The sequence below is a fragment of the Salvelinus alpinus genome, chromosome 9 (assembly GCF_045679555.1).
Source record: "Salvelinus alpinus chromosome 9, SLU_Salpinus.1, whole genome shotgun sequence".
In the NCBI taxonomy this organism is placed as follows: Eukaryota; Metazoa; Chordata; class Actinopteri; order Salmoniformes; family Salmonidae; genus Salvelinus; species Salvelinus alpinus.
Genome location: NC_092094.1, coordinates 26,914,841 through 26,941,662, shown reverse-complemented (window position 1 = coordinate 26,941,662; position 26,822 = coordinate 26,914,841). Strand labels below are relative to the sequence as shown.

The window sequence follows — 26,822 nt, the reverse complement described above, 5'->3', positions numbered from 1 at the left end:
TTTATTACATTTTTTACATACTGAGACAAGTATATCCCTACCGGCCAAGAGCAGACGCTCTTATCCAGAGCGACTTACAGTAGAGTGCATACATTTTATTACATTTTTACATACTGAGACAAGGATATCCCTACCGGCCAAACCCTCCCTACCGGCCAAACCCTCCCTAACCCGGACGACGCTATGCCAATTGTGCGTCGCCCCACGGATCTCCCGGTTGCGGCCGGCTGCGACAGAGCCTGGGCGCGAACCCAGCCCAGCCTGGGCGCGAACCCAGAGACTCTGGTGGCGCAGCTAGCACTGCGATGCAGTGCCCTAGACCACTGCGCCACCCGGGAGACAATAACGTGGTTATATACAGGGGGTACCGGTTTCAAGTCAATGTGCGGGGATACAGGTTAGTCGAGGTAGTTGAGGTAATATGTGACCGACTGGTTCGATTCAGTCTTATGTAGCAACATTTGAAATTGACAAAAGTAGAGACTCAGAGCTAGAAAATGGTATATCATACACTACAGTTGAGAAACTATGTGAAAGTAATTCTGCTTTGAAAGTTGATAAACTTGTAACCTCACTTTTGATAAAATGTACTAAACAACCAAAGATTTCAAGACTAAAGGCTGGCTTATACTACTGGTGTGTTCGTAAATTTAATCTGAAGTGCCAGAGTGTGCTCTGCAGGTTCATAAACTCAGAGCGTTGTCAGATTGTCAGTTCGTAAATTCAGAGCGTTTTGCTCTTGGAGCGTAGGGTTGATCCGAGCGTAGTGTAGTAGTGTTGAGTAGCGTTTTGACCTAACAACAGCAGTCAAGCACCCAAGCTAACTTGGTGTTGGTGACTACAACTTTGTTGCTTGAAAAAAAATTATTATGCTTTTTTGCCAACGTTTACTGACACCGGTAATTTTCAATGCCTGCTGAGCATTCGTAAATTTGTCAGTTATTCTGCGCTCTGGCACACTCAGAAGAGAGTGCTCTGAAATCAGAGTAGATAACCAGAGTGAATTTACCAGCTACGTCTATCAACAGTTGTCGCAGTGACATCATAAAAATTCTATTGAAATAGTTACTTTCATGGTGGAGTCTTTTGTTTAGACATGTAGCTAGCTAGCTAAACAATGAACCATAATCACAACTCATAACGTTACTACCCTGCATGAATCTGCAGGTAGCTAACCAACCAGGTTCAATGTTAGCTAGCTAACATTAGGCTGTAAATAGCAATGCAAATGGCTCTGAGATGAAAATAATATTACTACACAGATCATACACGTAACGTTAGCTAGCTATCCAGCCAGCTAACGTTAGCTACCTAGCTAACAGTACACTTTAACTTGAAGTGAAACAACTTTCTGACAGAATTAGAAATGTGTAATATCTGAAAATGTAGTTAGCTAGACTTTCTTGCCCGTATACATGGATGGACGCTTCTCTCTCTCTATGTCACGGATGCCATGGCTGCCCTTAGTTTGGAGATGTAGTCCGGAGACAGGTGTTTTATACAACAGCCTTCTGTTTGTTCTCTTTTCGACTCCTTCTGCATATTTGCAATCAAACGCCCAAATTTTCTCCATCTCCTTAGCTATCATACTCTAATTCCACTGATTTCAAAACTCTGTTCTCCAGAAAGTGGAGAGCAACACTTATGCAATTCTACTACGTGATATATTTTTTTAAATACACGTTAGAAAGGATTACCTACACATACAGACCAGCTCATATTATAGACTAAAGTGGCAGACCAATCTGAACTCATCTCTCGGCATATCCAGCCCACTCATTATCTCAGCCAATCATGGCTAGTGGGATGGTTGCTGACTTTTTCCGTGGCTAAACCAACTAGGCTTGTAATTTAACAATTTTATTTGTATTTACAGATGGCATACACGTTTGTAATTAAGGCACATGAAAGTTCACATGTTCCAGGAGGCATTTCTTTCCAAAAATAGATTTTGACTAAATTGAGAACTGTTGTCCAAATAAGTGTTTCTCAGTTCTCTCCTCATGGACCCCCAGCCGTTAGAGAGTTTGATTCAACTTGTCTATTAACACAATAATAACTCCTATGGAAATGTAACAATATAATATGGCTAACCAGAATAACAAAACGTGTTCTTCATAATGTTATTTGTAGAGATTGAGAAAGATCCATGTTATGTAAAGATAAATGTTATGTAAAAAAACATTAAAAAGGTTTCTATATACTGTAGCACCAAAAAGGGTTGTAATGATAGCAGAACACTTTTTGGTAATGATAGCAGAACCCTTTTTGGTGATATACCCTTTTTTTAATGGTTCTTTATAGAACCTCAGGAAATGGTTCATTATAGCACCATAAAGGTTTCATTCAGAACCTTATGAGCATGTTTTTTATAGAACATTCGAAAAAAGCATTCGCGTCAAAGAACCCTTATTTGGCACTATATAGAACAATTTGTTTTAATTGTGTGTTCCTATCGATTGGTCCAGCTTACCACCTACATAAACATTATGCAACCCTATTTTTACAGCGTTAAAGCGGTCATGTAATACAATCTAATGCTCTTTATAAAAAACGTTAAGCAATGACGGGTTTAGATCTAATGTCATGGTTCACCCTTCACTCTGCTTTTAAAGTCTCTAAAAAGCTTTGAAATAAGCCCCTCGTTTAGAGTCAGAATAAAATTTGAACATTAGGAACTCTCATCCTAAACAACAGCAGTCAAATGCACACACATACTCTATAATGCAATCAAAATCAGCCAGAGGCCAGGGAAATGCCAACTTGAGACAAAACTCTCCAGGGAGGTTCCCAGTGAGGTAATGGGAGGGGGACTTTAATGGTGAACTGATTTCAGCTGACTTCTCCAGCAGCCCAGAGGAAAACACAGGTTCCCCTTGCGGTGTGCCACAGTCGCCCCCTGAGCCTTCACTGAGAGAAGATGTAGGGAAAGAGGGGATATAGAGAGGTGGAGGAGATGGTCTATAATAGTCCAGATAGACCTCATCTGGACCATATACAGGATCTCTCTTCCTTTCTTTATATCACACATTCTTTCTCCACACCATCCCTTCTCCTCTCTCTCTCTACCTCATATTTTCAATATTTCTCCATTGTATGTCCTGAGGTTCCACTCAGTATGGCCTACAGGAACTTAAATGTAACTGAAATGGGGCTTTTGACCAGTCTGTCTATACTCTGCAATACTATTATGGTCACAAACAGTAGCAGATGGGAGGATAGCATGGGCGAATCATGTAGATGTTTTAAGTATCCTAACTAATTTATTGGGAAGTGATTGCTCATTTGACCAGTCTAAACAGGTTGAGTCTATTTGTGTTGAGTTGTGAGTGTGTTAATTGGAAAAATGAGAGTAGAGGAGAGGCAGCTGTTGCTGTCACATAACACTTGCACAGGGATTGAGGAGAATGACGATGACATGTTTGAAAAGAGAAGGATTAGTTGGCTGGAGAGCAGAGGCGTCATGCCCGTAGTGGGCACAAGGGCACTAAATTTTTTTTAAATATAATTTTTGTAACGTCCAACCAGCCAACAACCGCAGACCAGATGTAACCATGTCAGCCCAGGACCTCCACATCCGGCTTCTTCACCTGCGGATCGTATGAGACCAGACATCCGGAGAAGAATTTCTGTACAAACTGTCAGAAACTGTCTCAGGGAAGCTCATCTGCATGCTCGTCGTCCTCACCAGGGTCTTGACCTGATTGCAGTTCGGCGTCATAACCAACTTCAGTGGGAAAATGCCCACCTTCGATGGCCACTGGCACGCTGGAGAAGTCTGTTCCTCACAGATGAATCCCGGTTTCAACTGTACCGGGCAGATGGCAGACAGCGTGTATGCCGCGTCGTGTGGGCGAGCAGTTTTCTGATTTCAACGTTGTGAACAGAGTGCCCCATAGTGGCAGTGGGGTTATGGTATGGGCAGGCATACAGTAAGTTACAGACACCAAACACAATTGTATTTTATCAATGGGAATTTGAATGCACAGAGATAACGTGACGAGATCCTGAGGCCCATTGTCGTGCCATTCATCCGCAGCCTTTACTTCATGTTTCAGTATGATAATGCACAGCCCCATGTCGCAAGAATCTGTACACAATTCCTGGAAGCTGAAAATGTCCCAGTTCCTCCATGGCCTGCATACTCACCAGACATGTCACCCATTGAGCATGTTTGGGATGCTCTGGATTTACGTGTACAACAGCATGTTCCAGTTCCCGCCAAAATCCAGCAACTTTGCACAGCTATTGAAGAGGAGTGGGACAGCATTCCACAGGCCACAATCAACAGCCTGCTCAACTCTATGTGAAGGCAAATGGAGGTCACACCAGGTACTGACTGGTTATATGAGCCACACCCATACTTTTTTTAAAGGTCTCTGTGGCCAACATATGCATATCTGTATTCCCAGTCATGTGAAATCCATGGATTTATTTAAATTGAACTGTAACTCAGTAAACATTTAGAAATTGTTGCATGTTCGGTTTATATTTTTGTTCAGTGCATGTATATATTTTCTAACTATTCTCTCTAGTAAGTTGTTCATTCCAAGGTGCACCACGGAGCAAAGATATGCAAGACAGGACGCTAGATACTCTAGTGCATGCAGACAGTATCGTCAGTGAAGGAGGTGAGCGAGTGTTGCGTGACACACAGCATTTGATTGGAATTTTGCTGCCGGTGATAGGCAGGACTCGCAGGAGGTATGTTTGTAAATTAAGTTTATCAAGATATGTTGTATATTGATTTCCATCTTGATTAACAAATACAGTGGGGGGGAAAAGTATTTAGTCAGCCACCAATTGTGCAAGTTCTCCCACTTAAAAAGATGAGAGAGGCCTGTAATTTTCATCATAGGTACACTTCAACTATGACAGACAAAATGAGAAAAAAAATCCAGAAAATCACATTGTAGGATTTTTAATGAATTTATTTGCAAATTATGGTGGAAAATAAGTATTTGGTCAATAACAAAAGTTTATCTCAATACTTTGTTATATACCCTTTGTTGGCAATGACAGAGGTCAAACGTTTTCTGTAAGTCTTCACAAGGTCTTCACACACTGTTGCTGGTATTTTGGCCCATTCCTCCATGCAGATCTCCTCTAGAGCAGTGATGTTTTGGGAATGTTGCTGGGCAACACGGACTTTCAACTCCCTCCAAAGAGTTTCTATGGGGTTGAGATCTGGAGACTGGCTAGGCCACTCCAGGACCTTGAAATGCTTTTTACGAAGCCACTCCTACGTTGCCCGGGCGGTGTGTTTGGGATCATTATCATGCTGAAAGACCCAGCCACGTTTCATCTTCTATGCCCTTGCTGATGGAAGGAGGTTTTCACTCAAAATCTCACGATACATGGCCCCATTCATTCTTTCCTTTACACGGATCAGTCGTCCTGGTCCCTTTGCAGAAAAACAGCCCCAAAGCATGATGTTTCCACCCCCATGCTTCACAGTAGGTATGGTGTTCTTTGGATGCAACTCAGCATTCTTTGTCCTCCAAACACGACGAGTTGAGTTTTTACCAAAAAGTTCTATTTTGGTTTCATCTGACCATATGACATTCTCCCAATCTTCTTCTGGATCATCCAAATGCTCTCTAGCAAACTTCAGACGGGCCTGGTCATGTACTGGCTTAAGCAGGGGGACACGTCTGGCACTGCAGGATTTGAGTCCCTGGCGGCGTAGTGTGTTACTGATGGTAGGCTTTGTTACTTTGGTCCCAGCTCTCTGCAGGTCATTCACTAGGTCCCCCCGTGTGGTTCTGGGATTTTTGCTCACCGTTCTTGTGATCATTTTGACCCCACGGGGTGAGATCTTGCGTGGAGCCACAGATCGAGGGAGATTATCAGTGGTCTTGTATGTCTTCCATTTCCTAATAATTGCTCCCACAGTTGATTTCTTCAAACCAAGCTGCTTACCTATTGCAGATTCAGTCTTCCCAGCCTGGTGCAGATCTACAATTTTGTTTCTGGTGTCCTTTGACAGCTCTTTGGTCTTGGCCATAGTGGAGTTTGGAGTGTGACTGTTTGAGGTTGTGGACAGGTGTCTTTTATACTGATAACAAGTTCAAACAGGTGCCATTAATACAGGTAACGAGTGGAGGACAGAGGAGCCTCTTAAAGAAGAAGTTACAGGTCTGTGAGAGCCAGAAATCTTGCTTGTTTGTAGGTGACCAAATACTTATTTTCCACCATAATTTGCAAATAAATTCATAAAAAATCCTACAATGTGATTTTCTGGCCTCTCTCATCTTTTTAAGTGGGAGAACTTGCACAATTGGTGGCTGACTAAATACTTTTTTGCCCCACGGTACAATGAAAATGTTTTGTTGTTTTACTTTAGTACTAGCCACCTGCTGTAGCAATCCAAAATTAAACCTAGAATCTGCTTCCTATTTGCAACAAAGCATCCTTCACTCATGCTACCAAACATACCCTCGTAAAACTGACTATCCTACCGATCCTTGACTTCGGCGATGTCATTTATAAAATAGACTCCAACACTCTACTCAGCAAATTGGATGAAGTCTATCACAGTGTCATCCATTTTGTTACCAAAGCCCCATATACTACCCACCACTGCAACCTGTACACTCTCGTTGGCTGGCCCTCGCTTCATATTCGTCGCCAAACCCACTGGCTCCTAGTCTTTGCTCCTACCTAGTCTTTGCTAGGTAAAGCCCCGCCTTATCTCAGCTCACTGGTCACCATAGCAGCACCCACCCGTAGCACGCGCTCCAGCAGGTATATTTCACTAGTCACCCCCAAAGCCAATTCCTCCTTTGGCCGCCTTTCCTTCCAGTTCTCTGCTGCCAATGACTGGAACGAATTGCAAAAATCTCTGATGCTGGAGACTCATATCTCCCTCACTAACTTTGAGCATCAGCTGTCTTAGCAGCTCACAGATCATTGCACCTGTACATAGCCCATCTGTAAGTATCCCATCCAACTACCTCATCCCCATATTATTATTTTCTTTTTTTTGCTCCTTTGCACCCCAGTATCTCTACTTGCACATTCATCTTCTGCATATCTATCCCTCCAGTGTTTAATTGTGAAATTGTAATTACTTCGCCACTACGGCCTATTTATTGCCTTACCTCCCTAATCTTACCTCATTTGTACACACTGTATATAGATGTTTTTCTATTGTGTTATTGACTGTATGTTTATTTATTCCATCTATAACTCTATGTTGTTGTTTGTGCCGCAAAGTATCATTGTACATATTTAATTAAAATGACAATCGAACGGTTTGAGGTATTCTCAGATAACCTATGCAGAAAAATACACTTTTTTTTTTAACATAGAATTAGGCGTAATGATTATGGCTCTAGATTGCAGGACAAAGCTGTTTCAGGTGTATGAAAAATGGTAAATGTTTCTAACTGCCTCCCTCATGACCACCCCCACCCCATCCTCACGTACTTTGTGCCAACTCTAAAATAATGGATGCATGATGCGTCTGCTGGGGAGAGTGACATGTCTTTGTTTCTCACTTCATACATCTGTATTATGCCATTCCCAATCCACTGTCCCAGCAATTTGTTTTTAAAACATCAGTCAATTATTTTACATACAGAGACTACAGCAAACCAAAATTGGTTCTGGGAAAGTCCCCAGAACATTTGTTCGGTCATGGCCAATGTTCGCATAACACAACACTGTCCATTTGGGGTGATGATTATAGAGTGTTTGTATAAAACATTCACCTGATGTCACTAGAATTTTCCTAGAACACATTTGATCTGTTATTTAAGCCTCTGCGCCAAGCTGTGGCCTTGTGCATTTTTTTCAGTCAGATATGATCAATCAGGACACAGAATATAATTTCTGGGTTATTCAAATGTTCCCATCCTCTTCATATCCTCTTCAAAAGCAAATTCTGTCCCATGGTTATCAACTACTCGATTAATACCTATTGTAGGTTAGTCGAACAAGAAGCCGTGACAGTATATACGAGACAAACAAACCACATTCAGAAGAATCTCACTAGAACAGAAGAACAGGCACTCAATGAATTAATGAAAGATTCATCTTTGGTTATAAAACCTGCAGACAAGGGGGGTGCTGTGGTTGTTTTAGACTATGAAAAATATAAAGAAGAAATTCAGAGACAACTCAGCAATGAACGTTTCTATAGAAAACGGAGTGTTGATCCCACACAGGTGTTCCAAAGGGATATTTGCTCGAAGCTGGCAGCACTAGCTCACTATTTGGGAGACAGAGATACTAATGAATATCCACCAACAAACTTCATTCTAGAGCTGGCTGAATATGTTTTGACGTATAACTATTTTAGGTTTGATGATGAATACTACCTCCAAACGAATGGAACATCGATGGGTTCCACATTTGCTCCGAGCTATGCTAACCTTTATGTGGGTCTTTTTGAAGAACGTTTTGTTAATAATGAAAAGGAAAATCCATTTTTGAATAAAGTCCTGAAGTGGTATCGATATATTGACGACATTTTTTGCATATGGGAAGGAACTGAACAAGAGCTGTCAGATTTTATGGCACATCTCAATGACATTGACCCCAATCTCAAATTCACTATTGAACGTGACACTCAACGTGTTCATTACCTCGATATGTGGATTGAGAAATCAAATGGAACCCTGTTTACAACTCTGTATAGAAAATAAACGGATAGAAATACTCTATTGCAGGGGGACAGCTACCACCCTGAGCCATTAAAAAGAGGACTTCCAAGAAGCCAATTTTTCAGACTGCGCCGTATTTGCCACTTCACAGAGGATTATCTAGAAAAAGCAGCGGAGATGCTCATTAGGTTTCTAAGAAGAGGCTATTTGTCTCAATGTGTGGATGAAGCTCTTAATTTTGCATTGGAAAAAACACAAGATGAACTGTTACAAAAAAGACCCGCGAACTCGCGAAAAGTGGGAGGTGTGGTCAAGAAACACTGGCATATTTTATCATCGGACCCAGTTTTGCCAGCTGAATTTAAAAATCCACCACTTATTGTGTAAAGGAGAGGTCGCAATTTACGTGATAAATTGGTTCACGCCAACTGCCAGCCACAAAAGAAAATCAGCCAGGCTCTTTTACGCCCTCTACCAAATGGTAGCTATAAATGCAGAGGATGCGCACAGTGCAACAATATGATGAAGTGTGAATATTTCTGCCACCCACACACAGGAAAACGGTTCCAAATAAATGACATTATTACGTGTTCCACCACCCATGTTATTTACATGATTAAATGTCCATGTGGGCTCTGCTATGTTGGTTAAACCTCTCGTTCTCTCAAACAGAGAATTAGTGAACATACAAGTTCAATCAGGAGAAACGACAGGGATTATCCAGTCGCAGTACATTTCAATGACCTGAAGCATGACATTTCTACCTTTAGATTTTGTGGCATTGAGAAAGTTAAGATATCAGACAGGGGAGGTGATATTAATAATACTCTGAGTAAAAGAGAATGTTTTGGGATTTTCACCGTCCAGACATTATTTCCTAAAGGACTTAATGATGAAATGCCTATGTAGGTTATGTTGTGAATTTGAACATGAATTATGTGCCTATTTAAGATTACTCTGTTTTTCGTACGATGTACCCAATGACTAATGAAAACTTGCTATGTCCTCATTGTGGTTTTACAGACGTGTTTCATACGTCTTATTTATACACTTTTGCAATATTTATGAAATGCATATTGTTATATTTGGTAGCACTTATTTGTTTTTCCTTTGCCTCCATCCCCCTTCGATGTGTGGAACGGATGTGGGTGGGGCTAGGTCTACATAAGGGTGCACATTTATTTTTTTTATCTAAAAATTCACAAAAGCCCTGACGAAGGCCGTGAGGATACGTAAGCTTATTAAAGATCAGTGATACTATCAAGAGCAGTGTGCGGTTTCCTTTTTCCTTCAATTTCTGGGTTATTAAAATGTTCCCATCCTCTTCATATATTGTGTACTTGTAACACTGTAATTGATGATTTTCTTTCTTCATCACGTTTTGAAAGTCTTATGAAATTGGATTTTAGTTGGATATCGCTTCCTTTAAATAACTTGTAGTCTTGTGTATTCATATGCTTCTTAAATACAGACTCAGAAACTTCAAACTAAATCAGGAAACCTTTTCTCAATTTCAAAATCACATTTCATAACACTTTCAACACATGTTCTTGCAACATCAGGTCAATGTTTTATACAAACATTCTATAATCATCACCACGAATGAACAGTTTTTGTCTTATGAGAACATTTGTTGTGACCTTACGAATGTTCTGGGAACTTTCACATGACCAATTTTGGTTTGCTGATAAAACATGAATTGTATATTGTGGATTTACATTACCTGGAATCCTAATGTGAACTTTTGGGGAATGTGCTGTGGTAGTTACAGATGTGCTCAACATGTTAGTGAATGTTAGGAGAACATTCCAAAGATATTTCATTTAAAATAAAACAATTTAAATAAAAACATTTTGTTATCAAAAACATTCTCTGAATTCTCATTCTCTGAATGTTTTGGTGATGTTATCATTCTAATGTTAGATAAAACTAGAACCTAACTAGAACTTATTGGAAATCTTAGCTAATGTTCTGGGAATGTTCCCCGATTGCTGGGATGATTGTTTCACTTGTTATCATATGCCCATTGATTCTATTAAGAAAGTGTGACAGTTAATAGATGACAAAAAGGGACAAAGAGGAAACTCTGACCGTACCCCTGGGGTTAGCAGTACCACAGTCACAAATACACAGAGGGTGTCCCAGATGCCTCAATAGACCTCTGTTCCTCACATCCTTCCCCTCATGGACAGTAATGGCTGAAAGTATTGATAGACTTCCACCTCATCATCATTTATCAAGTCTTTTCAGAATTGTAGAGAGAAAGAAGTACAGAACACAGAAAGAGAGCAATGTAGCTAAGATTCTGTATTCTCTTGTAGGACGAAGTATTGACGGATCGATTTTTCTAAACTACCTTATAGGTTCAATGTTGCACAATAGAACACCATTAGAGATTTTTTATTTCACTAGACAAGTCAGTTAAGAACAAATTCTTATTTACAATGACAGCCTACACCGGCCAAACCCAGACGACCCCGGGCCAATTGTGCGCCGCCCGATGGAACTCCCAGTCATGGCCTCTTTGTGATACAGCCTGGATTTGAACCAGGGTGTCTGTTGTGACACCTCAAGTACTGAGATGCAGTGCCTTAGAGCGCTGCGCCACTCGGGAGCCCAATTCATTAGATTGAATCAGATCAAGTGTTAACCGGCGATAGCCGACACCCACATAGCTGATGTTTTGGCGATGTCGGAGGTGTAACTGCGTTGGAGCTGTCAAATTGGTGAGAAGCTGCTCTTGATCATTGTCAGGAAGCCACACCTGAGCCACTTGCGTTAGAAGTTCAGAACAAGAAAGCGTAGGCTATATAGAAATAATAATGTTCAAAATAAAAATTATTTCATGTCAGCCTAATCAAGGTGTAGATTACATCTCACATTCCAGTGTTCAAACTTGTAAACAAAGCTGAATGGTGTTTTTCTTAATGCGACTTAATGTCCGCTTTAGGTATAATGACAAGAGCTGCTTGTGGATTTGACAGCTTTAACACAGTTCCACCTCCAACACCGTCAAAACAACCGTTATGCGGATGTCGGCTAATGCGGATCTGATTGAATAGAGCCCTAATTGGACACACAGGCATGCATATACGTACACACACAACAACACATGCTAAGGAGAAGTCTGAAGAAAGGCAGTCTCAGCCTCTATAATGATGTGTTTTAGGCTTGGCTACAGGATAAAGCAGCTGTCCTGCTCCCAGGCACACAGATGGAGCAAACACTTCCACTTATTAATTTCCTATTTCATACGTGTGAAATGCAGAAAGGACATGTAAACACCATGCACAGGCACACATTAGTCGTCATCACGGCTGTAATTATAGTTATTTTTAAATGACAGAACTAAATAAAAAGTTAGTCACAAAAAAAGTATTGCTTTTGTTTGTTGGAGGAGAAGTCATATTAATTTAGAAGGAAGTGTAATAAAAATGGCATTTATTTAACAATGTAATTTTGAGAGCGCTACTGCATGAATGCTCTTAGTAGAATTTTCCCTTTTCCTCTCTTTTCATTACATTTAGACCGAGGGCAAGGGGGGAGTGGGGAGCGGTGTCAAGGAGGCAGGAGATTACCCACTGGGCACACACTGGTTGAATCAACGTTGTTTCCACGTCATTTCAAGGAAGTTATGTTGAACCAACATTAAATTGACGTTGAATTGACATCTGTACCCAATGGCTATTCTGATATGATTAACTATGAATGACACTCACATTAGTTCTCCTGTCATAGTACTTGCCAATGCAAGATGGGATCTAAAACGTACAGATAAGAACCCTCTGATTCAGCAGAATAACAAATTAGAGCAAGTTACAAAGTACAAGTAATAGTTACAGTATACAGTTACAGACACTAAAATCCAGCCTATTTCTCTCTCTCTCTCGCTCTCTGTTTCTCTTTCTCGCCTTTATCCCTACTCTATTCTTCTCTCATCCTCTCTCTAATGGGATAGTCAGATTAAGCAGTTAAGGGAACCCTCTTTTCTAAGTGTGTAGTGATGGCACAAAAAATGTAGTTAACATTTGCCTCAAGGTTACAGTCAAAAAAGGGTTGGAATAAAGTTGAAATACTCCATAGACTGGACTGCCAAGTGAATACAAATATTGTCTTTATCTGACAGCTCTGGGACTTGACTTAAAATGCTGCCTCAGATAACAAGACCCTGTCAACAACCGATCTAAGTCTCCAAAAGACACCATCTGTTCTGATTAAACAGACTTTGAATTCCCTGCCTCTGAGGGAATTCAGTTTTTTAATCACCAGCTCACAGCCCCTCCACCATTCGTCCTCCATCTGTTGGCTGTCGAAGTAACCCTGGGCAGCCTTGTCATGACAACCTGCTAGGCAACAAGCATTACTACGGAGATACTAGAGCACTTATTGCATGACCTGAGCTGAGCTTCTAATGTCCTCTATGTATTTAGCAACTATCCCATGATCATTCAGATGATCTCACATTGTCTCCTGATGCTTTAAAAGGCTGTGTTGCACTTGGGGATTGTTGAGATGTATATATGTTTGTTTAACTAGGCAAGTCAGTTTAGAACAAATTCTTAACAGTGGGTTAACTGCCTTGTTCTGGGGCAGAACAACATATTTTTACATCGTCAGCTCAGGGATTTGATCTTGCAACCTTTCGGTTACTGGCCCAACCCTCTAACCACTAGGTTACCTGCAGCCCCATATTTTACATTTAACTCTAGAGACTCAATCTAATCCAGCCTCCTTCCTCACCCTCACAATATGAGGACAGTTGCAATGGCACGTGTGCTGATCATATAATGTACATCTATCTATAGCTTCTCCAAACATGTGACTGCATGGGCATGTCAGACGCATGTTATGCATATTAAAATAACTAACTCTTTCTTCCTCTGTCTGTCTCTCTCTCTGTCTCTGTCTGTCTTTCCTCTTACACAGTGCCAGAATCATGCCTAAGCAAGTGGAGGTGAGGATGCATGAGAGTCATCTGGAGCCCATAGAGGCCAGGCCCAGGAACAAGTGTATCAGCTGCTTCTCTTCTCTCTTCAAGAACCTGCTGCTCACACTCACCGTGCTCGGTCAGTACCATTGTCAGCTGTTTTACCAAGCACACAATCACAATCTCTCTTTCACTCTCTTTGTCTCTCTCTCTCTCTCTCTCTCTCTCTCTCTCTCTCTCTCTCTCTTGTGTCTGTCTGCGTCTTCTTGTTTGCCTGCATGTCTGCCTATCCATATGCTGTATAATGACAATGATGAATTTCTTACTTGATATATCAGAGCCCATGATGTGTCTCAAACACCTCTTGAGACACCAACGGTTTAACGTTGAGGCAGAGAAAAAGACAAGCATGGGGTGGGTTACACAAAAGGCACTTCCGACAGATGACACGGTTCAGTATTCTGGCCAGATGTGCTCTGTCCTGTTATGTTAGTGGCCAGGGCAATGGAGAGGAGAGGAGCAGCCATCTGTGCTGGCCCAGCAAGCCAGGTGACAGGTGCCCTGATCTTCCCTAGCCCAGTACCACCTGGTGCCCCCTCACCACCACCACCTGGCACCCTCCCTTCCCTTATGAGTAGAGTGAGCCATAGATAGATATAGACTATTATGGATTTTTCTGCAGTTCAGGTCATGTGGTCAGGAACAACTCCTGGCCCTAGTCATGTGTAATGTGAGGACATAGCAGGGAAGGATGTGATAGTCATTTATTATAATGGAATGATGGGCAGAGTGGTAGTGATGCTAAAAATCCCCTTTTTGTTTTAGGTCACAGCGATTTTTTTGCATTCAGTGGTTTTATGTGTGTTCAAATGAACACGTGTGTGAAAATAAATGAGTGTTTGTGTGTGTCTGTGGGTGTGTCTGTATGTCTGTGCGTGCGCACATGTGTATTCATAATATATACAACAGACCATTTGGCAGAACACTTTCATAGCGGCTCCCTTAGTGACATCAATAATCTGCCATTATGGAAATTGCATAAGGGCTCGGTTGAGGGGTTGGGATGGGGTTAGAGATGTAGGATCCGCCATGCACAGGAAAACAAATGCCTTCCTCATCCAGCAGGTGTGCAGCATCAGTAGGGTGAGGTTATGTTTCTGAAGCTGTGCGTGATTGTAAAACAGCTGACAGATATCTGTGAGATTAAAAGGCTTGAATTGCCCCTCTCAGGGCCTGTGATCTTTGGCAGGGATCTAGCAGCAGAGGAAGTACAGCCTACGGGGGGTGAGGGGAGGGGTTGGGTCTGGGCCTAGCCTTGTCAGGCTTGAGCAGGACAGAGAGAAAGACAGAACCGGGGACAGGGACAGAGACTGACCACAGGGCCAGTGTGCAGACGGGACTGCAGGGGGCAGGAGCATTCAGAGTTCAGCTCTCTCTCTGGGGCACAGGGGGAGGAGGGGGTTGGGGTGGAAGGACACGGCTTGAGAGGTTGGGGTGTTGGGGTACCAGGGGCTAGTTTTCTATCTAGGATACATGTAGATTGGATTTGGGAAGTGGGTTAGGGATGTTTTCCAAGGTTGAACCATGGGAAGCAAAGGAGGTCTGGTGGGGTTGAGGGCACATGGTGATAAAGTTAGGGCCATTGTAGGATCAGAGGAGTCTGTTATTATTTTCCTCAGGACTCCCCTTGCTTATAGGCCTACTCCATATACTGGAGTATAGTGAGAGTGATATTATCATACCCTGATGCTAACTGACTGTTTCCTAGAAAACTTGATTCAGAGGGAATAGAGATGCTCCTCCAAGCACTGTGAGAACCTCTCCCTGTCTGAAGCTCTGACTCCTCCTCTGTCTTCAAAGAGACCTGCTCTTAATCCTCTATCAGACTCTATCAGCCTCTCTCACACTGGGACTCAATTCTGTCTCCCCCATCCACACCTACCCATTGGCCCCTACACATGCAATCCACAGCCTCTCATAACCAGATCCAGACTAATAAATTAATACGTAACGAGAAGCAGCGATTTAAGGCAGACCTATGGAAATGAAATATTGTTATTGTTTGTTAATATTCCTATAGATGCCTTTATATAATAAACAAGTCTTATTTGGAAATTATTCTCATTATCGCCAAACTCTCTCTGCACAGTTTTACAACATGTTTTCTAAATGGAGAAAGTCCTTATCACCCCGGACCTTCTCACAAGGGAGCCAGACACAGCACTCTTGGGTCACTTCCAAATCCCACCTGTTCTTAACTCCTTGGCCTCTGAGTTAGGGACCTCTTGCCTTCCCTGCACTAGGGGTATCGTGAACACTGTGGCACACAACCTCCTCACTACTGCTTTCTCTCCCTCTGCACTGCTCTCTGTCTCTGGTCTCTATGTAGTATTGGTTCCCCTCTCCTTGTATGGTGTCTCTCTCATTCCTCTGGCTGCAGACATAGGGGATTCCCTCTGTATGTATTAGCATTCTTTCACACCCTCCCCCCCCTCTCATTCTCCAGGTGTGATTCTGGGGGCTGTGTCTGGGATGCTGCTTCGTTATGCCTCTCCCATCCACCCAGACATTGTCATGGTGATTTCCTTCCCTGGAGACATCCTGATGAGGATGCTGAAGATGTTGATCCTGCCTCTCATCATCTCCAGTTTAATCACAGGTATGGTATGGTACAGTCATGGGTTCAATACAGGAGAGAGGACTACTGTTTTTAAATACAGTTTGTTCAGTTTATTATTTATTAGTATCAATCATCATCTTTCACTTTTAGCACTTCAAAGTAACTTAATAGGCCTATACTTATTCCATACTGCTATAACAACACATATTCGATCTGAAAGAGGAAAAATGCCAGGTTTAGAAGTGCTTGTTTTGGCTGTAGGTCTGGCTGGTCTAGATGCCAAGTCTAGCGGTCGCCTGGGAACAAGGGCTATGGTCTACTACATGTCCACCACGGTGATTGCTGCTGTGCTGGGAGTCATCCTGGTGCTGGCCATCCACCCTGGAGACCCCAAGATGAAGGAGCAGCTGGGAGATGGCCAAAAACACGACGATGTGTCCAGCCTGGATGCCTTCTTTGACCTCATCAGGAACCTATTTCCTGAGAACCTGGTGCAGGCCTGTTTCCAACAGGTAAAATACACTACAACACCCACATTTATTTAACCAGGTGAGTCAGTTTTTAGCAAATGTTTTTAACAACAATGGCCTGGATGAGGCAACCCCAGAACAAGTCTTATGAAGACCACAATGACTTAAATGTTTTTGTATTTACATCCTTAGCCCCTTGTTACCAAAAGTTAAGATGGGTTGAGATGTAAGATATTTAGGACTTGTGTGTGTTCTCTTGTCCCACCTCAGATCCAGACAGTCACTAAGAAGGTGGAGAAGGTAATTGAGGAGGACGTCAATGCCACCACCACCCTGGAGGGGCTCCTGTCCAACGCCACCAAGGAACCTGAGTTCATCATCAAGAAGTCCCTCCAGTTTAAGAGTGGCATGAACGTGTTAGGTAGGGTGGCTTCTTTTTTGGACCAGGCCGCAATTGTTTCTACAACCGCCCAACTGAAAGGAATTGTGCATATAACACTTTTAAAATAGTTTTTACTATTATTACTTATTTGTCTGAGAATAAACCAGTGCATAACATCATATCACACTTCAAGTGAGCCCTGGGTGCAGCTAATTCTGTCTCACTAACTATAGCAGATTTTTATTCATAATAAAAACAACTTCCCCATTCACTATCATCTTCTGTCTTCATATCTCTCCGTGAGCCTATTTACTCTACTCATTCCCAGCTGTGATTCCCTATCCTGACTGTGTGATGCAGGTGTGATTGGCTTCTTCATTGCCTTTGGCATTTGCATGGGGAAGATGGGAGAGAGGGCCAAGCTCATGCTGGAGTTCTTCAACATCCTCAACGAGATTGTTATGAACCTGGTCATCATGATCATGTGGTAAGAGATCTTAAGCCTTTCAAGCCCATTCTATATAGACCTACGGTAGCCATAAAACCAGAGGAGGCTGGTGGGAGGAGTTATAGGAGGATAGGCTCATTGGGTGGTAGGTAGTTCATTGGGTGGCAGGTAGCATAGCGGTTTGAGTGTTGGGATAGTAATTGAAAGATCGCTGATTCGAATACCTGAGCCGTCAAGGTGTCGATGTGTTCTTGAGTAAGGCACTTATCCCCTCATTTGCTCCAGGGGTGCCGTGCTACTAAAACAACACATTTCATTGCACCTATCTGGTGTATGTGACAAATAAACATATATTTTTTATTGTAATGGCTGGAATGGAATCAATAGAACGGAGACAAACATGTTTGATGTGTTTGTTACCGTTCCATTTATTCCATTCCAGACAATAAAACGAGCCTGTCCCCCTATAGCTCCTCCCACCAGGCTCCTCTGATAGAAACATGCGTCTAATTTACAAGTATTTTTATGATTGCTTTGGTAATCCGGTATATATTGTAGACGTTGACTTAGAAGGTTACTTAAAATAACTAGTTAGTTACTTACCTCTTTCTCTTCCGTGTATACAGTGTTAAACACAGGAGGCTGCTGAGGGAAGGACGGCTCATAGTAATGTCTGGAATGGAGTAAATGGAATGGTATCAAACAGATGGAAACCATGTGTTTGATGTGTTTGATACCATTCCATTTATTCCGTTCTAGCCATTACTGTGAGCACGTCCTCCCCAATTATGGTGCCACTAGCCGCCTGTGGTGTCAAACCTCTCCTCTGCCCCTAGGTACTCTCCCTTCGGTATCTGCTGCCTGATCTGTGGTAAGATCATCTCCATCGATGACCTGGAGGTGGTTGCTAGGCAGTTGGGGATGTACATGGTGACTGTAATTGTGGGCTTGATCATCCACGGAGCCATCTTCCTGCCCGCCATCTACTTTGCCATTGTCAGGAAAAACCCCTACACCTTCTTCATGGGCATCTTCCAGGCCTGGATCACTGCCCTAGGGACAGCCTCCAGGTAAGGGCCACAACGTTGGACGCATCAAAATATTCACACTATTTACATCTAACTGCTGTCACTGTAAATGTACAGGTAACTTTTCATAGAAATATTATAAAATGAGTAATATCTTTCATATCACATACGCAGGCTGAACATTGTGGAATAATGAATGCAACACCGTGACTCTCTCATACTGTAGCTGTGTTTGTCTCTGTCAGTGCTGGGACACTGCCGGTCACCTTCCGTTGCCTGGAGGAGAACTTGGGAATCGATAAGAGAGTGACCCGTTTCGTGCTCCCAGTCGGAGCCACCATCAACATGGACGGAACCGCCCTCTATGAGGCCGTGGCGGCCATCTTTATTGCCCAGATGAACAACATCTATCTGGATGCTGGTCAGATCGTCACTGTCAGGTAAAGACTGCCATAAAACATTCAGAATGTATTCATACCCCTTGACTTATTCCACGTTTTGTTGTGTTACAGCCTGTATTTAAGATGGATTAAATATATATTTTTCTCACCCAACTACACACAATAACCATTAATGACAAAGTGAAAAGATGATTTAATACATTTTTGCTAATTTATTGAAAATTAAAACCAGAAATATCTCATTTACATAAGTATTCACACCCATGTGTCAATACGTGTTAGAATCACCTTTGGTAGCGATTGCAGCTGTGAGTCTTTCTCTGTAAGTCTTTCTCTGTAAGTCTCTAAGAGCTTTGCACACCTGGATTGTACAATATTTGCACATTATAAAAAAATAATCTTCACTGTCAAGTTGGTTGGTGATCATTGCTAGACAACCATTTTCAAGTCTTGACATAGATTTTTTCAAGCCAATATATGTCAAAATGGTAACTATGCCACCCAAGAACATTCAATGTCGTCTTGGTAAGCAACTCCAGTGTATATTTGACCTTATGTTTTAGGTTATTGTCCTGCTAAAAGGTGAATTTGTCTCCCAGTGTCTGTTGGAATGCAGACTGAACCAGGGTTTCCTCCACAATTTTGCCAGTGCTTAGCTCTATTCTGTTTCTTTTTATCCTAAAAAACTCCCTAGTCCTTGCCGATGACAAGGATACCCATAACATGATGCAGCCAAGACCATGCTTAAAAATATGAAGAGTGTTACTCAGTGATGTATTGTGTTGGATTTTCCCCAAACATAACACTTGTATTTAGGACATAAAGTTAATTTCTTTGCCACATTTTTTCAGTTTTACTTTAGTGCCTTATTGCAAACGGGATGCATATTTGGGAATATTTGTATTCATTCATGGAGAAATCCCTGAGCGGTTTCCTTCCTCTCCGGCAACTGAGTTAGGAAAGATGCCTGTATCTTTGTAGTCACTGGGTGTATTGAAACAACAAACAAAGTGTAATTAATAACTTCAACATGCTCAAAGGGATATTCAGTGTCTGCTTTTTTTTCTTTTTTTTACCCATCTACCAATAGGTGCCTTTCTTTGTGAGGCATTGGAAAACCTCCCTGTTCTTTGTGGTTGAATCTGTGTTTGAAATTCACTGCTCGACTGAGGGACCTTACAGATAATTGTATGTGTGGGGTACACAGATGAGGTAGTCATCATGTTAAACACTATTATTGCACACAGAGTGAATCCATGTGACTTATTATTTGACTTTTAACACCATAGTACCCTCCAAACTCGTCATCAAGCTCGAGACCCTGGGTCTCGACCCCGCCCTGTGCAACTGGGTCCTGGACTTCCTGACGGGCCGCCCCCAGGTGGTGAGGGTAGGTAACAACATCTCCACCCCGCTGATCCTCAACACTGGGGCCCCACAAGGGTGCGTTCTGAGCCCTCTCCTGTACTGCCTGTTCACCCACGACTGTGTGGCCATGCACGCCTCCAACTCAATCATCAAGTTTGCGGATGACACTACAGTGGTAGGCTTGATTACCAACAACGACGAGACGGCCTACAGGGAGGAGGTGAGGGCCCTCGGAGTGTGGTGTCAGGAAAATAACCTCACACTCAACGTCAACAAAACAAAGGAGATGATTGTGGACTTCAGGAAACAGCAGAGGGAGCACCCCCCTATCCACATCGACGGGACAGTAGTGGAGAAGGTGGAATGTTTTAAGTTCCTCGGTGTACACATCACGGACAAACTGAATTGGTCCACCCACACAGACAGCGTTGTGAAGAAGGCGCAGCAGCGCCTCTTCAACCTCAGGAGGCTGAAGAAATTCGGCTTGTCACCAAAAGCACTCACAAACTTCTACAGATGCACAATCGAGAGCATCCTGTCGGGCTGTATCACCGCCTGGTACGGCAACTGCTCCGCCCACAACCGTAAGGCTCTCCAGAGGGTAGTGAGGTCTGCACAACACATCACCGGGGGCAAACTACCTGCCCTCCAGGACACCTACACCACCCGTCACAGGAAGGCCATAAAGATCATCAAGGACAACAACCACCCGAGCCACTGCCTGTTCACCCCGCTATCATCCAGAAGGCGAGGTCAGTACAGGTGCATCAAAGCAGGGACCGAGAGACTGAAAAACATCTTCTATCTCAAGGCCATCAGACTGTTAAACAGCCACCACTAACATTTAGTGGCCGCTGCCAACATACTGACTCAACTCCAGCCACTTTAATAATGGGAATTGATGGAAATTATGTAAAAATGTATCACTAGCCACTTTAAACAATGCCACTTAATATAATGTTTACATACCCTACATTACTCATCTCATATGTATAGACTGTACACTATACCATCTACTGCATCTTGCCTATGCCGTTCTGTACCATCACTCATTCATATATCTTTATGTACATATTCTTATCCCTTTACACTTGTGTGTATAAGGTAGTAGTTGTGGAATTGTTAGGTTAGATTACTTGTTGGTTATTACTGCATTGTCGGAACTAGAAGCACAAGCATTTCGCTACACTCGCATTAACATCTGCTAACCATGTGTATGTGACAAATAAAATTTTATTTTATTTTATTTTATTTGACTTGTTAAGCACATTTCTACTCCTGAACTTTTTTAGGCTTGCCACAACAAAGGGGTTGAGTACTTATTTCATTTTTTGTTAATTTATAACAATTCTACAAACATAATTCTACTTTGACATTATGGAGTATTGTGTGTAGGCCAGTGACATGATATCACGTTTGAATCCATTTTAAATTCAGGCTGTAACATAACAAAATGTGGCTGTGAATACTTTCTGAAGGCACTGTAGTTTCTGATCATGGTGGGAAGTTCACTGCCTACCTTATCAATGTAAGTAGTGATGTAAATTACATCACATTAAGGGGACACTGTTATTCAAAGACACTTATGGTTACCATACATAGTCATGTGTTTGTGGATTAGGCAGGAATTGAGTACTCATCCTCAGGGATGCCAGTCCAAAATATCCTGAATCCCCATATTATTATTACAGTCACACCAACTCACTCTGAACGTGCTTCATGAAGGAACTGTACCCATTATCCTCAAGTGCAGTTTGGTTAATAGATACAGTCCTTGGCCTTTGGACTTTTAAATTGAATCTGTAGAGCAGTTTTAACCATGAACTGGTTTCTCTCCTGTCTATCTTTCTCCCCATGCAGTCTGACAGCTACCCTGGCCAGTGTTGGTGCGGCCAGTATTCCCAGTGCTGGACTGGTGACTATGCTTCTGATCCTCACTGCAGTGGGCCTGCCAACTCAGGACATCAGCCTGCTGGTTGCTGTTGACTGGCTCCTGTGAGTGGATCTGCATTGCTAGTGATTCAGAACCAAGTTAATGTAGTCATATGTATTCAAAGTCAAGGAGCTTATTGTGGGGATGGCAGGTAGCCTAGTGATTAGAGCGTTGGACTAGTAACCGAAAGGTTGCAAGATTGAATTCCCGAGCTGACAAGGTCAAAATCTGTCGTTCTGCCCCTAGGCCGTCATTGAAAATAAGAATTTGTTCTTAACTGGCTTGCCTTTTTCGGACACCTATCCATCCCGTTTTCTGATCTCCACACAACACTTTGGTGTATTCCCACCCATTTCTTTTTTTCCTATTCCAGGGACCGGTTCCGTACCTCAGTGAACGTGGTGGGAGACTCGTACGGCGCGGGCATCGTGTACCACCTGTCCAAGGCTGAGCTGGACGAGCTGGACGCTACACATGGCAAGTCAGATGACATCGAGATGATGAACAAGACCTCGTCCTACTATGATGACCTCAAAAACCACCACGAAAACAACTCCAACCAGTGCGTCCAATATGCCGCTCACAATTCAGTCGTGGTAGATGAGTGCAAGGTACAATTCATGCTTGCAGACATAGAGACTGGTATATAGCTGCCTAACATGCTGCATGCTGCAATGCACCTTTTCTTTTCTCTCTTTCATTTTGCATGTTTGTATATGATGCCAATGTAAATACATACACAGTTATTTTAAGAAGAAACAGAAAAATACAAAAAAATACGTGTATATATTTCCGTGTGAATTTGCTTGGAATATCAGCTTTTGTGCAATAATTATCAGAATACATTCTAAACTTGCAGAAAATATTTCTGTTTATGTAAATACCACAAACAGCATATGTAAATACCCAAATAATTGCAAACCAGAAAAAATGCACCCACAAATATGAGACAGTGTCTCTCACATGTGCAAATCCAAATCAGTGGGCTTACCCTAATGCCCCCTCCCGCCACTACCTCCCCCACTCATCACCCCCCTTCCGCCACCAACTCCCCCACTCACCACCCCCCTCCCGCCACCACCTCCCCCACTCATCACCCCCCTTCCGCCACCAACTCCCCCACTCACCACCCGGCCTCATTCCCTCCCTTTCAACCTGCTGGAGTTGGATCTGAGAGAGAGGGAAAGCCATCTAAGCTGCGCATGCAGGTTTCACCATTATCTCTTTCCCCAAATCCCTTGTCAAATTATGTAGTTTAAGCTCTTTCTCCGGGCTACTTCAGAGGCTGTGCTGGATTATTCCTGCTGCTTTCTAGGCTTCGTTTATGAATTTGTGATCAAACTAGACTTCATAGGGTTTATGAGAAAACACTGTAGATGTGCATTCTCTTCGTACTCTGTTATTCCTCTGTCTAACTGTATAATTTTAAAGGGATGTCATATAATTGCAGTGAGAGTGATACAGTGCTTCATTAGCACTGCATTTTATGACTGACCCTGGCACCCTCCAGACTGGGACTGAGTCATTCTCAGTCTTTAGAGATGAGATGCTTTTGCATTTTCAGAACAGCTATTCTTGCTCATTGTGAGACATCTTGTGAAATTGGAAGATACAATGTAGCTCACGCATAATCTGAAACAGTAACACTTTGAATCCACTGTTTGAATAGATCAAGGCCGTTGGCTGCTATGATGTGGAGGAATTTGGGCTGCTTATTTTGTAGAGCAGCGGGCCCTGCTTTCAAAGGGCCTACTGATGAACCCATTCATTTATTACAGGATCAAGGGTGTTGCTTAGCAACACGGAGGCCCTTGCCCTCCAATGGTCTGACCACAACAACATACTGTATTCTGACAATTTTGTATCCATCCATTAAGCTAGCGAAGCATGGTACAAAGGCCGTTTTCTTCCAATGTTTTCTCTCTTTATTTTCTTGTATGTGTTGGGTGTACATAAACTAACTCAAATAACTTTTCTAACATTTATCCAAAGACGCAAACCATTGTAGAACGCCTTGCAAAATAACTTGTACAGACTAAAACATAACATTGCACTCATTTTGTAGTATTTTGTACCTTGTTTTATTTGTATCTGTTTTTGTATTTATAACATTTTATATACCGATCTTCTACTTTAATTTAATCACTCTGTTTTCGCAAAGCATTTTCCTGCACAGCAGGAAACACAAATTGTAGAGTAGGCAAGGTTTAAAACGTTGGTAATTTCAACTTTAAAATTTCAGACTGGATTTGATAAATGTTTCCAGGGGTTGGAACCAAAATAATTTTCCAATCATTTAGTTATGAACAGAACCATTATTTGTTTCGTTCCGTTCCACTCTTACGACCTGCAAAATAAAGTTCTGAACCAGTTCAAACCCAAATAAAGTACCGGTTTATAGCGTTCCTTTCTGTTACTTTTTAAACCTGTATTTTTTTTAACATTAGCTCTACATTAAATTACTTCACCAATCAGTGCAAATAGATCAGCTTGCAATAGACTTGTTTACATGCTCGATGACAAGTGTAGGGCGTGAGATGCAACTGGAATTTTGCGGTTGGGGAGAGAGCGATAAAGGGTGGAGGGGGAGGCTTAGCTTGAAGTGCTGGGCATCTTGTTATGACATGCATTATCTAAATTAGGCCCGTAGAATTATACCTACGGTGGAGTGGCTTCTATGGAGGAACTTTGAATGTCTTTGAACTTCCGAGAGTTGGCTTAACGTTGGATCAGAGCTAGCTAGCTAACAAGCTTGTGTGTGCAGAGCGGCACCAGAATTAAAAACACTTAGTTAATAAATCCAATGTGAAGAATGATAACTATATTATTTGTAACTAGCATGGAAAAGTTTCCAGGTTGCGCAGCGGTCTAAGGCACTGCATCGGAGTCTGCACTACAGACCCGGGTTCGATCCCAGGCTGTGTCACAGTCGGCCGCGAATGGGAGACCCATGAGGTGGCGCACAATTGGCCCAGCGTCTTCTGGCTTAGGTGAGGGTTTGGCCAGTCGGGGTGTCCTTGTCTCATCATGCTCTAGTGACTCCTTGTGGCGGCGCATGCATGCTGACTTTGGTTGCCAGCTGTATGGTGTTTGGTCCGACACATTGGTGCAGCTAGCTTTTGGGTTAAGCAAGCAGTGTGTCAAGAAGCAGTGTGGCTAGTCAGGGTCGTGTTTCGGAGGGCACATTGCTCTTGACATTCGCCTCTCCCGAGTCCATATGGGAGTTTTAGCAATGGGACAAGACTGTAACTATCAATCAGATATCATTAAATTGGGGTAAAAAAAATTACAGCATGGAAAAAGTTGTTCTTCTCATTCTTCTCTAATTAAAAATCTCTCCCTAATTTCTTAATCATGCTTGTAACGTCAGTAGGCTAGAGTAGCTTAAGCTTCGGAGGGGGAGGGGTAGGTAGCCTACAAGCGCACACACACTGGCAAAGATTTTCAGCTGGCAGGAAGACACTGGAATAAGTTTCTAAGTGACAGAGTGAGGGCTTTGCATAGGCGCCTTATTGCATTTTTTTGTGGGACTAAAAAAATTTGCCCCGGAATGTAAAAGAACATTATTAACCGGTTCCCATGCTTTTAAAATAATGGTCCTGTTCCGGAACAGAGAACTTTAGTTCCCGGTTCTGATTATTTCCCTCAGTTATTATTATTTATTCATTTATTCGGTTTTCGGTTCTGTTCCCAAAATCAATTCCAACCCCTGAATGTATCAACCCCTACAAAAATGTCTATTCATTATAATCTGCATAATAATTCAAATTTCCTGCGGTTGAATCATTATTTTCCTGCTGTGAGAAGCAGGGTCAAATTAAGATCCTCTGTATTTCACTGCATGTTAAATTTGTGATTATATGTTGATTGTTCTCAGGTCAGTAAAAAGGTCTGGTGCTCGTTGTTAAGACAGACCACCGTGATTCCATCAGCATGATCCTCAGTGATTGTCCAGGTCTTCCTGATACCTTCAGTATACACATATCTTTTATATTGTGATCATTCATATCATTGGAGCACAGAACCAATTGTTTCATTATGATAGTCTTTCGTTGATATTTTGACACTTAAAACAATTGGAAAAGTACAATTTGAAAGTAAAAGGCTTTAAGTATATAATGTATGTGCAACCAAATGCAAACCAAATGATCAGAGTAGTTCTACAGTTCTTTTGCTGTCTTTGCTCCAAAGTATTCAGTTCAGGTCATGAAGCATGCACTGTGCCTGTTTACGTAGATGTGTAAACCTGCTGTTTAGATGTCCATGGTGATTGCTTTCAGGTAACCTCGACCACTAATGGCTCTACCGCTGCGGCGACCATGGCGGAGTGCATGCTTGTTGAGGAGGAACCCCAGAAACGTGAATAAAGCCAGCACACAGATCCCCAGTTCCACATGCTTTCCTATCTGGTGGAAAAAAGAGTCATGCGAACAAAACTACTAATTGTCTTTTTTTAAATGTAGTTTTATTTCTTTTTTGAAATGTTTGTATTAGTTCCTACAGTGTTTCTAACCGTCTATCTGACTGACTAAGAGGACTAATACTTATTCACTTATCGGTGAGACGATAACAAAGGTATGTTTTAGCTGTTAGAGCACTAATGTGTGCTTCATAGCAAACATTTGCACAACATAAA

General features: G+C 42.2%; 1 protein-coding gene across 2 annotated transcripts in view; it reads left to right on the top strand.

The window, feature by feature from the left end:
• Positions 1 to 26,622, top strand: part of LOC139584562 (excitatory amino acid transporter 2-like) — a 61,756-nt gene extending 35,134 nt beyond the window's left edge. The window contains exons 2-11 of one of the 2 annotated variants that reach the window (XM_071416565.1): positions 13,536 to 13,675; positions 16,043 to 16,195; positions 16,418 to 16,668; positions 16,897 to 17,047; positions 17,369 to 17,495; positions 18,293 to 18,526; positions 18,730 to 18,924; positions 22,114 to 22,248; positions 22,560 to 22,748; positions 26,467 to 26,622. In XM_071416565.1, coding sequence (XP_071272666.1) covers positions 13,546 to 13,675; positions 16,043 to 16,195; positions 16,418 to 16,668; positions 16,897 to 17,047; positions 17,369 to 17,495; positions 18,293 to 18,526; positions 18,730 to 18,924; positions 22,114 to 22,248; positions 22,560 to 22,748; positions 26,467 to 26,470 — 1,569 coding nt within the window. In that variant the 5' untranslated portion in view covers positions 13,536 to 13,545 and the 3' untranslated portion in view covers positions 26,471 to 26,622. Of the gene's footprint in view, positions 1 to 13,535; positions 13,676 to 16,042; positions 16,196 to 16,417; positions 16,669 to 16,896; positions 17,048 to 17,368; positions 17,496 to 18,292; positions 18,527 to 18,729; positions 18,925 to 22,113; positions 22,249 to 22,559; positions 22,798 to 26,466 lie in introns of both variants that reach the window. The other variant, XM_071416564.1, reaches the window with a different exon arrangement.
• Positions 26,623 to 26,822: the final 200 nt, after the last annotated feature.